The sequence below is a fragment of the Colobus angolensis genome, unplaced genomic scaffold (assembly GCF_000951035.1).
Source record: "Colobus angolensis palliatus isolate OR3802 unplaced genomic scaffold, Cang.pa_1.0 Scaffold239, whole genome shotgun sequence".
Classification (NCBI taxonomy): Eukaryota; Metazoa; Chordata; class Mammalia; order Primates; family Cercopithecidae; genus Colobus; species Colobus angolensis.
The window spans coordinates 956,621-972,179 of NW_012115588.1; the positions used below are offsets into that span (position 1 = coordinate 956,621).

Genomic DNA, 15,559 nt, shown 5'->3' on the forward strand with positions numbered 1-15,559 from the left:
CTCGGGAGGCTGAGGCAGGAGAATGGCGTAAACCTGGGAGGCGGAGCTTGCAGTGAGCTGAGATCCGGCCACGGCACTCCAGCCTGGGTGACAGAGCGAGACTCCATCTCAAAAAAAAAAAAAAGAAAGAAATTGAAAGAAAATTGCCCAGACACGGCGGCTCACGCCTGTAATCCCAACACTTTGGGAGGCTGAGGCAGGCGGATCACTTGAGATCAGGAGTTCGAGATCAGCCTGCCCAACATGGTGAAACCCCGTCTCTACTAAAAATACAAAAATTAGCCAGCTGTGGTGGTACATGCCTGCAGTCCCAGTTACTAGGGAGACTGAGGCAGGAGAGTCACTTGAACTCACGAGGAGGTGGCTACAGTGAGCTGAGATCGCACCACTGCACTCCAGCCTGGCAACAGAGCAAGACTCATCTCAAAATAAAAATAAAAATAGAAAATAAAAATTAACCTAAAACGAGTTAACATACACTGTCAGGTAAAAAAAAAAAAAAGATTAAAAATTTCCCAAGGGGGGTTGGAAAAATTTGGGAGGGGTACCTTCTATGAGAGGGGAATAAGCAAAGCCTCTCCCACTAGTAGGGCTATGCAGCCTCAAGGGATCCATGGCCACCTTCTGTCACATCCCTGCATGCCTTCGCATTCCTTAATGTCTCAAAGGTGATTTGTACATACCAAGTTATACCCATACCCGTTCAGAGGCAATTACCTCTGTAATATCATTCATGTCAGAGGTCATTCTGATTCTCATCCACAATTATACCAAGGCAAACAAACAGGGGTCAATGCTGGACAGAAGCAAAGGGAACTGTGCAGAAATAAATAGATTCCCAAGTCCCACACTTGTGGGAAGGGAAAAAGGAAGGAAAGTAAAGGCCATTTTAAAATAAAGAAATGTTCTAGTTTTGGGCAATTTTCAGAGTAGTGTGACACAGGGAGAGGAGCAATGTCTCTTGAGGACTTCCCAATATTTTAATGTAACATTGTGCTTGTCAAAACACCTAATACACAGGTCAAAATGGATCTCTAATGAAATATATGTGGCTTTATCTTACATGACAGGATTAAGAGCATGCTCATTAAGCAAGACCAAAACTGAATACATCTATCTGCTAAAACCTAATAAAATAAAACTAGACTCAAAGTATCCTAGACAACTGAAACATCATCTGTCAAATTAAATAAAAGGTAAGTTAGTGTAATTTTAATTTGTCCTTGAATGCACTGAGAGAAGTAGAATAAAAGCTAGGTAAATAAAAGCTAGAAACGGATCTTATAGTGATAGTGGTACATCAGCTCGAAGAGACAACAAGCCTTTTTTTTTTTTTTGAGACAGAATCCCGCTCAGTCGCCCAGGCTAGAGTGCAGTGGTACAATCTTGGCTCACTGCAACCTCTGCCTCCTAGGCTCAAGCCATTCTCCTGCCTCAGCCTCCCGAGTAGCTGGGATTACAGGTGCCCACCACCATGCCCAGCTAATTTTTGTATATTTTTAGTAGAGACGGGGTTTGACCATGTTGGCTAGGCTGATCTTGAACTCCTGACCTCAGGTGATCCACCTACCTCGGCCTCCCAAAGTGCTGGGATTACAGGCGTATGTCATCACACCCGGCCTAAGACCTGGATTGAGACACAGGATCTAGAGATTTGCTGGGGAATATTTAGCCTGATTGTTGATTATCAATTATTGCTATAGAATGCCTAAAAGTTTACACATAAAAACTGTGCTATGTTAATAATAATAAATGTTGAAATAACGAAAACACTGTCAGATGGTCACATACACATATGCACATCAAAAAGCAATAAAAAGGCTGGGCGCAGTGACCCACACCTGTAATCACAACACTTTGGGAGGTCAAGGCGGATGGATGATCTGAGGTCAGCAGTTTCAGACCACCCTGGCCAACATGGTGAAACTCCGCAACAAAGTGAGATTCTGTCTCAAAACACAAACAACAACAAAAAACCCACCAAATATTGTGACTTTCCAAGGAAAGCTGGGAAGCAAGAACTCAACTTTGGCAAGAGGATGACTAACGGATTATTTTGAGGGCTTAACTTTGACTAAAGAATTTTGTACTTTAGGGTCTTAAATGTTACACCCTCCTAGGATCTTTGCATTTTAAAATGTCATTGCATATAAACTTCTTAGGGGAAGTAAATCTTCTACCTCAAACTTGGAGTTTCACAGGGACGTTAATTATTAACAGTGATGTTAATAATGGAGAGAGGGAAGGAGGGAAAAATAAAAGACTGTAATTGGGGGATTAGGGGACATAAGAGGAAAGGGCAAGCTCCTTGCGTGACTGAATTAAAATGTTCTAATTTCAAATATATATTTCACATTCAATATAATTTTTACTATAGTCTAGGGGCACTTCCTTTTTGCCAGAAGGTTAAAAATAATATGGTAGACTACGAAACATACAGTTGTACATCCACCTGATCCCTTCCCACAAAAAAGTGGATAAATTTGCAAGATAAACTCATGACAGCATAAGCAATGGGAAATTGGAAATAGGAGAGATGAAGTGAGTAACAGTGATTCTGTGCACTGAAAGGAAGCAGACAGTAATGATGAGTGCAGTGGAGGAGCCATTAGAAAGCCTGCCACTTTACGGCACAGAGCTTGGGGAGGCCTTAGTAAGTGGGGGTGCAACATGGGGCTGAAAAATAGAGCATTAGCCCAAAGTTTCTAAGAGGAGTTAGATCCTTAATTCAACCAGGTAACTGTCCTCATCTACTAAAAACAGGTGGGAGACTGTCAAAGTCCACACACTGAATGATAAGCCCATATCCCCACCCACACAACCCTACATCCCCTTCTCCACTTGGCTTTTAGGATGCTGGCAGCCAAGCTTGCACCTCTAGACAGGAAATCTCAAGATTTTTCTCTGGAACAAAACAAAAAAAAATTTTTTTTTTTTTTTCCTCTGGGAAAACTCAACTCAGAGAAAAGACCTATATGCTGGCTGCCTGCCTTATTATTCTACGCAGAGGACTACAGGCTAGCAAGCCTGGCCCATACTGTATGTAACACAGAGCTTCAAGCCATTTTTTAAAACGTCTCTTTCTCTCTTAAAAATGTAAATCAAGGCCGGACGCGATGGCTTAAGCCTGTAATCCCAGCACTTTGGGAGGCTGAAGTGGGCAGATCACCTGAGGTCAGGAGTTCGAGACCAGCCTGACCAACATGGAGAAACCCCCATCTCTACTAAAAATACAAAATTAGCTGCACATGGTGGCACATGCCTGTAATCCCAGCTACTCGGGAGGCTGAGGCAGGAGAATCGCTTGCACCTGGGAGGCGGAGGTTGCAGTGAGCTGAGATTGCGCCATTGCATTCTAGCCTGGGCAACAAGAGCGAAACTCCATCTCAAAAAAGAAAAAAAAAGAAAAACAAACAAACAAAATATATATCAAGACATCTGAAGAACCTCTAACAAGAAAAGAGAAAACAGGAAACAGACAAAGATTTTTAAAAATTACAATACAGGCCAAGAGTGGTGGCTCACGCCTATAATTCCAGCACTTTGGAAGGCTGAGGTGGGAGGATTGCTTAAGCTCAGGAGGTGAGACCAGCCTGCCTGGGCAACAAAGTAAGACGCTGATCTCTACAAAAAGTAAAAAAACTTTGCCAGGTGTACTGGCATGCACCTGTGGTCCAGCTACTTGAGAGGATCCCTTGAGCCCAGTGGTTGGAGGCCGCAGTGAGCCATGATCACATCACTGCACTCCAGCCTGGGTAAGGGCGTCAAACTGTCTGAAACAAAAACAAAAACAAAAAACACATTATAATGTATTCAAAAAGTAAGAGAAACGACTACAGCCATCAACTAGGCTCTGATTGTTCTTTAAAAGTCAGTACATTCAGAGGAAAAAAAAAAGCTCTTCAAAATATCAGGAAAAAAATAAGTAAATAAAAGACTAGAAGGCTGGACGCTGTGGCTTGTGGCACATGCCTATAATCCTGGCACTTTGGAAGGCCAAAGTGGAAGGACTGCTTGAGTACAGCAGCTTGAGACCACTCTGGGCAACACAGTGAGACCCTGTCTCCGCAAAAAATATAAATATTAGCTAGGCATGGTGGCACACGCCTTTAGTCCCAGGTACCAGGGAGCCCGAGTTAGAGAATGCAGTGAGCTGTGATCGCACCACTGCATTCCAGCCTGAGTGACAAAAAAACAAAACAAAACAAAAATATTAGATGATAAAGTTGAAGAAAGCACGGAGAAATCAGAACAAAAAGATAATGAGATAAAACAGAGGAGAAAAGATAAAAACAGAGGATCAATCCAGGAGGTAAAATGCCTTATATTAACAGGAATTATAAAAAGAGAGAGCAGAGAAAATGGAAGGAGATTTTCAAAGAACTACCACATAACAAATTTCCTGAACTGAAAGACATCAGCGTACGTAAGATCTCATAGAGTAGCCAACATAATCAATGAGGAGACCTAGTCAAGACCTATCATTTTGACATCTCAAGACCCTAGGGAAAAGGAGAAGATCCTCAAACTTTCCAGGAGAAAAACAGAACACGTATGAGGGATGAAAAATTAGAATGGCATTGTTCTCATCTGCAGCACCGGAAGCTAGAGGACAAACCAGGAACAACGACTGCAAGACAGTAAGAGAAAAATCACTTCCAATCTAGAATTCCACATCTAGCCAATTCTCAATTAAGCATGAGGCTAGGATAAAGTCATGCTCAAATATACAGGATCTCAACATTTTTGCATTTTCACGCACCCTTTCTCACAAAACTACTAAAGGATGATGCACACCCTTAAATGAAGGCCCACTTTAAGAATCATGAAGGCATGGGATTGGGATTCAGGAAACAGAACATTCAATAGAGGACAGAAAGAAATGAAGATGATGATCTGCCCCAGGATAATAGTTATGAAGCCAACCCAAAGAATAAATATCCCAACTGGAAAGTGTGGGTTAGAAAAGATGTGGTCCAAGAAAATAAAAAGCAAATGAATACATGAGTTAGTAATCCTAGAGAAATTAAATTTTTTAGAAGGAAATACAATCATAGTATGCTTCATAAGTTATACATTTCAAAAAATGAAAAATGATTTTCGAAGTCTACACAAATCTTCCAAATTACCTATTTCGTTTTCTGTCCATCATGTGGGGATAGGCGCTTTAACGAGGAAGAATAATCACGTGACATGTAAGAACAAAAACATGGGAGAAAAGGAACCAAATGAAATAAAAATCCCAAGCTGGTAAGAGATTTCTCATACTCACCATCTCTCTGGCTATTTCCAGCGCTTCCTGCAGGCCATAGAGCCTGCCACAAACCAGGTAGATTCCATTGGCCCAGAGAATACAACCCTCATGGACCCAAAATTCATTGCTGTCAAGAGGTAGTTCAGGGATTTGTAACTCCAGCTCAGGGCCACCGTCTGAAGTGGTGGGCACGGAAGGCTTCGAGTCCAAAACAGTCTTTTCACTGCTGCCCTCGGTGGCAGCTTTTTTACAAGGGAGCCCCCTGGACAGGGACCGAGGACCTCCACCACAGTCTTCCGAGCGGTGGCGCCGCTTAAACCTGGGGTGTGCGGCCAGGCTCCTCTGCTCCTTTTGCTGCTGCTGCTGCTCTTCCTCCTCCTCAGTGTCCGTCTTGGAACCATTAGAAGCACTTTTGTGCCGTACCTTAACTTTGCTCTGCATTTCTGTGGCCCTCTTAGGAGGCGGATTCTTCGGGAGAGTGGCTGCATAATCTTGGGGATAAAAAGGTCCAAAGAGGTCACCCATGTTCCGGTAACTGGCCCACTTGCCACACAGACAGCAAACCAGGTGCCCCATAACCGAAGACTCTGTCACAACAGGTCCCTGAAGCATAAAGGACGAGGCCGGGAGCGCCTTGCTTTCAGTGCTGCTAGGTGGAGGGGTCAGTGACCTCTGACCCTTCCTGCCCCTCACCAATTTGGTCTGTTCTTCTTCTTCAGCATTGATGATTGTACAAACGGCTCCAAGTTCACACTTATTTACTACATGGATGTAAGGGTAAAAAGACTTGTTCTTGGCATCAGTTTTATCCAGTGGCTGGGTAGCATACTTTAGTTTGATCTCAGGTTCTTGGGGTTCCACAATGGGAACTGCTTGTTTGGTTTTTCGCTTCCTTGGCTGGGCCCCAGGCTTCCTTCTCTCCCTCCTTTGCCTCTGTTTTTTTGGCTTTGGCTCTCCATCTGCAGAACCTTCTGGTATCTGTGGGGGCTGAGGGGGTGGAGGCGGTGGCTGCTGCTGTTTCTTTTGCTTATTCACACTACCAATGGGTCTCCCCTTCTTTTTTCCTGATGGGAAATATCCCTTTGGAGGGAAACCCTCTTGCTTGGGTGAAATCGTCACTGTATCGTTCTCTTTCTCTTCAGCCTTGGGGTTTGCCTCAGGGGCCAATATGCCCGCTGGAGGTACATTCTTTGAGTCTGGAAACATTAAAGGTGCTGTTCCACCCAGGGAACCATCTGGTCTCCCTTGGTTACTACCAGGCTTCTGTGAGGTTGTGGATGTCATGGCACCAGGGGGTTCCTTTCCGGCAGTAACCGTTTCTACATGTGTCTCTGTCTTCACTTTGTCATCCCCGCTGCCACGCCACTCTTCTGAAGACCTTGGAAGAGGTTTCTCAATGTGCAACTCTTGGTTTGCTGGACTGACTAGGTCAGAAGCCACCTCACCTTTTCTCTTCTCTATGTCAGCATCCTGAACAGCAACACTCCCACCTTCAGGAGGACCACTCTTCAAAGACAGTATATCATCAAGTGTAACCGTGTCTCCCCCAGCCTCTGCACTGTTCGAGGATGCGCTCCTCCTAATATTTGGGGATGTAATCTTCTGAACTATAGCTTCCAATTTCAATCCCCGTCCTTTCCGTGGGGGCAGTATTTTGGTCTTAGCAGGGCTTGTGAGGGTAACGGCAGGGCAGTTTCTATTATCTGGACTTGGAAGGTCCTTGGAGGAATCTCTCTTAGGGATAGACTTGATATCCTGACTGTGAGAAAGATGGGCATAGGAATTGAATGCTTTATCAGCGCCTTCTTTTGATGGGTGAAGGAGGCGACCTTTATCTTCAGTGCTACTGTTCTTTACATCTTGTGACTGTCTCTTACTGGGAATGGGAGAGATAAAAGAACGAACACGCCTCCTCATAATTAAGGGGTTTTGAGAAGAATGATCCTCCTGGCCTGGAAGTCTTAGCATAACATTACTAGGTTTGGATGACTGTGTAGCCTCAGCTAGTCCATGTCCATCAGTCTCATGGGGTGGTCCATACCTTTTTTGACTGGCCATTCCTGGAGGACCACTGCTTTTGGCTGGAGAAGTTTGCCGAGAAAGATCCCAACAGGATTCTTGTAACTTCTGAGAGCCATGCTTTAATTCCATGCCCTTGTTAGGCAGACCATCACTAGACATTAGGCAGCGCCCAGCCTCCTGAGCGCTTGGGTCATGGTAAGTCCCTACTGGTGGGCCATACATCATACCATCTTTGTCATTTTTCAAAGGGCTCCGTACTCTGTCAAGAAACTGCTGCTGCCTTGGACTCTTCCGTGGCCCCTCCTGCCTGTGCTGTGCTGCAGCAATCACTCCCTGAGCAGAACCGCTGCTCCAGTCTTTATACTCCTCTGGTTGCTGTTGGTACATCTGTCTCTTATAATGCAGCTGAGAATTCAAACCTGCATTAGGGTCCCCATAAGCATGAGCTCGAGTATTTGTGTGATAAGCAGAGGCCAGGGTTTCTGAGTTGGGAGAAAAGGGAGCATGTAAAGAACTCCGGTTGGCCCTCTCTGAAAAGGTCATGTGTGGATTCATATGATGAGGGTCTCCCCCTGGGCCTCTGCTCCGCCCAGGAGACATTTTCAGTTTTTCTGCAAAGTCATGATATTGAGAAGGGGACCGACCCCTCATGCCCTCACGACCACCAACTCTGCCAGGGACCCGCCGCATTGGCGTGGGTCTGCTGTCTTGAGGGCCGTAGTCTGAAAGGGAATCATGGGTTGCTGCTCCAGGGCTGGCATTGCTGCGGTAAGACTCATGCTTGATGCTAGAAGGATGGCAGTGGTCTCCAGATTTCTTGTTATTGAAACTAGCTTGGGATTTAGACTGTTCAAAGTCTTCCTCTTTTATCTGCCCGCTCTGGGATTTCAGCTTGGTTTCCATGGACACTAAACCACCAGGAAGAATGACCGACTGACTTAGAGTTGGATTGAGACGGTCATTCCTCCCAATTCTGGTGTCGGCACTCATGTGTCCCAGTGAGTGGGCCCCGGGGTCCCTGACAATCTGTCTTAGTGGAGAAATATCACAGATCACTGATCTTCTTTCAGAGAGGGAACCCCCAGGCTCATGGGCTGATGACTGAGGCTCTATTTCAAACTTTCTGGGAATTGGATAGTCAGTCAAATTGATCTGTTTCATTTCAGGAGCTGTGCTGCTTGATTTCCTTTCCCAGGGGCCCCAGTGGGGATTTTCTAATAGAGACCCAATGCTTTTGTTCAGAAGGCCCCTGCTAGCTAATTCATTGGTTTGACTAACCAAGACATTGGGCCTTGTGGTTCCTTCTAGGCTACCAGCCATTCCCTGATGCTCCTGAGTACTCCTAGAGTATCTCCTGTCAGGGTGGTGGTGGTAACCCTGAAGCACTTCCTGCAGGAGGCTTGGGAATTTTTCATTTCTACCCTTTCGTTCCCCATGGCCAGTGAAATCCCCCTTTTCTTGCCCTGTAGGATACTGAGGAAAGCCACTGACATTTCGTGGCACAGCTGACCCGAAACTATCTTTGTAACTATAGCGCAGACTTCCAGGAGATTTGCTAGGCTCAGTTCTGCTTGTAAAACCAGGGCCCGCTGCAGAGTGGCCACTCTGGCCATTTCCTTCTCCATTATGGTTGGAGTTGTTATCGCCATTCTTGTTTCCTTTGCTCCCTCCTCCTCCTGGAGGCTCTGGCTGGGGAAGTGATACATGACTCGTTTCCTTTGCCCCACCATTGCTTGGTGGCCTTTGAGTGGCTGCAGGATCATCCTCTTGGGAGCCTTTATCTTGCCCACCAGGCTTTTCTACCCGACTTGTCATGGCTTCCCGGGAGACAATCACCCCAACTGTCTTCTCATTAACCTTTGGGTTCCCATCGGACAATGGCATGTCCTTAGCGCCTGGTGAGGTGGCCTCTTCTCTTGCGGCAGGACTAGCATTGAGTCTGGCGGGTTCATTCTGAGCACCTTGTGCCGGTGAGGAGCCAGCTTTCTCAGAGGCTCCACCCTTGTAGGTGGTGTCAGAGCTGGTGCTCTGACCACTTAGTTGCCGCACTCTCTCACCTTGATCCTCTGAACTGCTGGAGCAGCCTCCATCTAAAGACTCTGCCATAGGGGACTTCAGCTGTTCCTCAGGTTGTGAGGAGCCTTCAGAGTTTGTGCAGCTATCTGCTTTCTTGGAAGATGAGGGCCTCTTGGAGGTCTTCTTCTGAGGAGTGAGGGCATCAGAAAGTAACATGTGCTGGACAGTGTTAGGAAGATTGGCCACTTGAGTACTCAGAGCACTCAAACTACTCAACCCAGGATCTGTCAGTCGCTTTTCTGGTACCCCTTCTAGTCCAAACCCTTTGAAGCCTGTGGCATGAGAATTAGGACTGGGCATCATTGATGGAGTTGGACTGAGTTGAGGCATCAACTGTAAAATTCTGTTTCTGGAACCCATAGGCACACTGCCTTGCCCACACTGGAGATTCTCCCCAGTCTGCATGAGAGGAGATGGGGTAGAACTACAGCTTGGAGACTGAACCACAGAGGCAGCTGGGGAAGGGTTAGAAATGGGGCTGAAGTTCTGGTGAAACTGCATGGGGGACCTCACAGGAACCTCAGGTTGGTTGTACTGCCCCACCTGACTTTGCAGGGGCAGCTTGGTGGCAGTGTTGGTATACTGCATCACATGCTGAGGAGGGTGTTGTTGTTGCTGCGGCTGCTGCTGCTGCTGCCCCTGTTGGGTCCCTTGTGGAATCTTTGCCTGTTCAAAATTCTTCATAGATTGAGGCTGATAGCTGTAATTGGATTGTGTTCCATAAGCCTGTGCATTTGAACCCACACTGTGTCCTTCATACTGAGATCCAGCATTCACACTGTAACTGCCATCATAGCTCTGTCCAGACTGGCTAAAACGCTGTGGTGAAGGGAAGGAGGAGGAGGAGGAGGAGGAAGCAGAAGACTGATAGTGTTGGCCAAACTGACCCACTCTTAACTGGTAACCAGCAGCAGAGGATGGCAGAGTTGAGGGCCGCTGCATTGGCTGTAGATGGGATGAGCTGGATGCTGGTTGGCCAGTGGCCTGTGGCAGGGGCTGATGGGACTGGTAAAGCTGTTGTCTCAACTGCTGGACTTGCTGCTGCTGCTGCTGCTGCTGGCTGGAAGCCTGCTGTTGGTACTGAGCACTCCCTGGAGAGAAAGGCCCTGTGTAATCCTGCTGATAATGTGACACACTGCCAAGGCCAGAGTGCTGTGCTTGAAACTGGCCCACATGACCCTCACTCCCATACTGATTGCCAAAGCTGCTCCCCTGGGGGGGTCCATAGCTCTGCACAGGCCCAGAAGGCCTTCGCTGAGGAGGCTGTGGGGTTCCTGTAGTCACAGGGTCTTTGTTGCCTGCCATGTAGTAAAAATCTCCAGCCTCTTTCCTGAAACCCTGGTAACCCTGATGGCCAGAGGTCTCGCTAGCCATCGCTGCCGCAGCAGCTGCTGCTCCTCGTCGTCCACTACCACTGCCACTGCCACTGCCACCACTACTGCCACCTGCACCTCCAAAATTCTGGAACATCTGGGCCTGACGAGGGCTGAACTCTTCTATCCGGGATGAACCGTGTACCTCCTGTGGGTAGCTTTGCTGGTTTCCGTGGTAACTGCTTTGCTCCCGAAAGGACTGCATACTGTTCAGCAGCACAGCAGCAGGCCAACAGCCCTCCTAGAAATAGAAGAAAAGAAAGAAAAACATTAGACACACATCTCCTCGGTACAAATCAAGTCTAGATGATGGAGGGGATAAGATGATTCAGATGTCCAGATGAAGCTGACTGGTTTGAATTTCTTTTTTTTTCTTTTTGAGACAGTCTCGTTCCATCACCAAGGCTGGAGTGCAATGGCACAATCTCAGCTCACTGCAACCTCTACCTGCAGGGTTCAAGCAATTCTCCTACGTCAGCCTCCCGAGTAGCTGGGACTACAGGCACATGGCCACGATGCCTGACTAATGTTTTGTATTTTTAGTAGAGACAGGGTTTCACCATGCTGGCCAGGCTGGTCTTGAACTCCTGATCTCGTGATTTGCCCGCCTTGGCCTCCCAAAGTGCTGGGATTAGAGGCGTGAGCCACCGAGCCTGATCTTGAATTTCATCTTTTATATTTTACCCTATCCACTTCTGAAAATGCACATATGCAGAGAAATGGCCTAAAGAGTAAGACAAGAATCTGTAGTACAATGAAAAACAGCACCCTGAGTGCATAAAACCCAACATAGCAAAAACATGTATGTCTTATACATCTAATAATGCCTTCATTATTAGACAAATGAGCCCCCTAACTCAACCAGATTAAAATATGGGGCTGTGTTATTACTGTCCATGAAAAACAGCAGTTTTTCAATGAGTCTTCCAGTTACGGGGGTGGGGGGTGGGGTGGGGTGGAGTGAGTACGGGGTAAGAAAAACCAAATTTCTTTTTTTATTTTTATTTTTTAGACAAGGTCTCACTCTGTTGCTCAGGCTGGAGTGTGCAGGGGCACAGTCATAGTTCACTGCAGCATCAAACACCTGGCCTCAAACGTTCCTCCTGCCTCGGCCTCCCAAAGTTTTTGGGATTACAGGCATAAGCCACTACTTTTATTTCTCTGCTTTCATGTATTAGGGTGATCACTGAACTGCGGGTTTTAACACTGGCTGCTGATCGCCACTCCCCAACACTGAGAAACAGAACTGGCCAGAGAAATGCAGCGAATTCCTTCTATCCAAGTGCACAATTTTGCAGGTTTACTGTAATTGCCAACTACCTGTGATGACTGGTGACTCCAGGACACTCAGCCCATATGGGTTCCACACAAACTTTGAAGTCATCCTCTTCTTGGCCTAAGACTGTGTCTAAGGCACCCTTCTCTCTCCAGCACTTTCCTTCAGTTCCCAGGTACAAAGGGCTAGACTTAAGCCAGTGAATAGCAGTGACTATTCTTCCAGATTATTTTGGGTAAAAGTTTCAGCACCTTTACCCACCATGTCGTATTTTTATTTGAAAATTTTTAAACTCAGTTACTACTGGCCATTACTATGAAAGAAGAATTAGAAGCAATCATCTTGGAGGACAGCAAAAAACAGAGAGGAAAGCAGGAATTCATCAAGCCTAGGACGCAGACTCTTTCCACCAAAGTTATCTGACTGAGCCACCGCTTTGTATTACCTTTTATGATCCCTCTTAATCAAGCTGATTTTCCCCCCCCTTTTTCCTGGGCCTGTCTCCTCAGAGTCAGAGATGAACGGGACAAGGCCAAATTGCTCCAAATGACTTTAGAACCAATTTAAAAAAACAAGTTCCGAAATACATATGGGGTAAAGTGAGGTACTAATAGACAGTTTAGTTTAGTTACAATGGTTTATGAAGCTAGTTTCCTAGTTTCCCTGAAGGGGAGCTGAAAGTGAAGTTGCCTGCAGGAAAGTCAACAACCCTTTTAAAGATAAGTCAGACTCATCCTCTCCAATCCCTGAAGTGGCTCCCACCTCATTCTTGGGGAAACTGGTCTCAAAGGCCCCGGCTCCCATCCCATGACCTCTCTGACCTCCTCCCCTACCACTTCTCTGCTCTAGCCCCACGGTCTCCTTGTTCCTGGAACGGGCCTACCGCATATCTACATAGGAACTCTGTTCTCACCTGCACATTCTTCTCCCAAAGCCAGACAGCTTGCTCTCCCTTCCAGTCTTTGGGCAAGTATCACTCATTCCCTGGTCATTCTAGTAAAAACAGCTAGCTCCACACCTTTTCCCTGGCTGTAACTCCCTCCCCTGTTTTATCTCCTGCCTGGCCCCGTACTTACTCCAAACAAGACACATATATGCTACTTGTTTACTGTCTGTCTCTCCCCCAACTAAAATGTAAACTCCATAAAGGGCAGAGACTGCCTGTTCCTTGTTGTAATCTTCACGTCATCACATGGGAGGCTGTGTGAATGATTAAACGGTGTAAGAACTAGGTCTCAGAGAACTAGGCTAGAACTCACATATTCAGAGATGGTGCTGGGGGAGTGACATGACAGAATTGTAGAAAGTGAAAACAGAATATGATCAACCTAGAAGCAGAGTTGGAGGATGGTGAAGACCTTGCCTGTAAAATCCCATGGGTCCAGTTCTAAGGGAAAGACCCAGCTTGAGTCCACATGAGAACTGTTAAGACTTCAGAAAGTAAATATGGATTAGAGCAGAAGATGGCCAGTAACCCCAAATTCTAAAACCTTGACCCACATCTTGAAATATCGTTAAGTCTAAAACAGCTAGACAAGGGTCTACTTCCTTAAGTTTGATTATATAGTCATGTGACCCAAAACCATCATTAAATATTCCTGTAAAATAATGTCAGAATCTAAAGGAAACAACTTCTCATCCTATTCAAAATGCCTCTGTTGCTTTGTTCCAATGAATCTGCAGGGCAGTAGGTAATAGCTATTCAAACGGTGATGATGATGCTTGACACTCTTCCAGCACTTCACATACACTAACTCATTTAATCCTCACAACACTAGCATGCTCGTTTTACAGATGGGGAAACAGAAGCAGAGTTCACAAAGCTCCTAGGCAGCAGGGCCGGGGGCAGGCCATGTTATTAACATTACACTGCCCAGCGGGTCTTCCACATGGTCAGTAAAAGATGCCAGTTGTCCTGTCAGGTCGGCCTTCGAAAGTGGGTAGTCACCCACAATAAATCTGTCCCTTCACTGCCGCCCTCTCACAAGGACCTCCATACTGTTCCAGCTGGCTCTTTACCTCCCCCATCATTCTTAGAACTATCAAGAGCAATTCTGTCTACATGAGTATTAATTTTTTCTGCTTGTGATGTGCTCCTGCTCTACTCAGTGCCAGTGGCCTTCTCTAGATAAAACAAGGCTGAATGGGGGCTAAATTGAACAAAAACATTAAAGTTAGCAGTTTAAACTAATGAAAAGTTTTCTCAAGAGATATTCTCTATAAAAAACTATGTTACATGTTGTTTAATTAATCCTTCTGGAAATAAAATCAGGCTTCTGAAGATCTGAGTGTATAAACAATGTTGCCACTTGCTCCATATTCTTCCTAAATAGGAGCCACCAAGAGCTAAAGGCCATTTTAAACATCAGCATATCAGGCCTCAGGCTGCCCTATCTCCAGACACAGAAAACAGATACAGGAAGGACTCCTTCTCAGGTCTGTTCTCAGCTCTCCCAGGCAGATTCCCTGTCCTGTATGATACCCCTTTCCCTATTGTTATGGTTCTACTTTATGGAATAGAAGAAAAAAAAAAATTCAAGGCCAAATACATCCTGCATGGGTCCAGTCACGCTAAATATTTAGTATACATGAAGCACCTGAGTACTAGAAGGTGGTTGCCCAGGTTTATCTTGTCTAGGAATGCCAAGAAAACCAATTAAGGAAACCAAGTAGTATACACCAACAACAGAAAACGTAAACCTGGAGCTATAAAATAAGTAATAGGCTGGGTGTGGTGGCTCACACCTGTCAATCCCAGTGTTTTGGGAGGCTGAAGTGGGAGGATCGCTTGAGGTCAGTTCAAGACCAGCCTGGGGAAAAAGAAAAAAAAAATTAAAATACACAGTGTGATGAGGTATGCCTACAGTCCCAGCTGCTCAAGAGGCTGAGGTAGGAGGACTGCTTGAACTCAGAAGTTCAAGATTGCAATGAGCTATGAATGTGCCAGTGTGCTCCACCCTGGGTGACAGTAACCTTGTCTCTTAAAAAAAAAAAAACGCTAACAGAGATAATTCCAATGTTATCCCATCATCTTAAAAAAAAGCATCAGTGTAGTCAGTTTTAAAGCACTGTGATTAGTAATAATAAGTGCCTGAATTCCTTTGTTTAAATGAATACAAATAGCAATAAGGAAAATCTGATGCCCCAAAGGAGTAAGTCACCTAAGGAACTTGCATACATACTCTAAAAAAGAGGCTGGGCACAGTGGCTCACACCTGTAATTCCTGAACTTTGAGAGGTCGAGGCAGGTATATGGCTTGGGCTCAGGAGTTTGAGACCAGCCTGGGCAACACAGTGAAACCCTATCTCTATAAAAAATACAAAAATGAAGGCCGGGCGCAGTGACTCAAGCCTGTAATCCCAGCACTTTGAGAGGCTGAGACGGGCAGATCACGAGGTCAGGAGATCGAGACCATCCTGGCTAATACAGTGAAACCCCATCTCTACTAAAAAATACAAAAAAACTAGCCGGGCGAGGTGGCGGGTGCCTGTAGTCCCAGCTTCTCAGGAGGCTGAGGCAGGAGAATGGCGTAAACCCGGGAGGTGGAGCTTGCAGTA

General features: G+C 45.9%; 1 protein-coding gene across 4 annotated transcripts in view; it reads right to left on the reverse strand.

The window, feature by feature from the left end:
• Window positions 1-15,559, reverse strand: part of TCF20 (transcription factor 20 (AR1)) — a 129,407-nt gene that overhangs the window by 46,084 nt on the left and 67,764 nt on the right. For 3 of the 4 annotated variants that reach the window (XM_011945119.1, XM_011945118.1, XM_011945116.1), the window contains exon 1: window positions 5,273-11,060. In XM_011945119.1, coding sequence (XP_011800509.1) covers window positions 5,273-10,930 — 5,658 coding nt within the window. In that variant the 5' untranslated portion in view covers window positions 10,931-11,060. Of the gene's footprint in view, window positions 1-5,272; window positions 11,061-15,559 lie in introns of those variants that run through there. The other variant, XM_011945117.1, reaches the window with a different exon arrangement.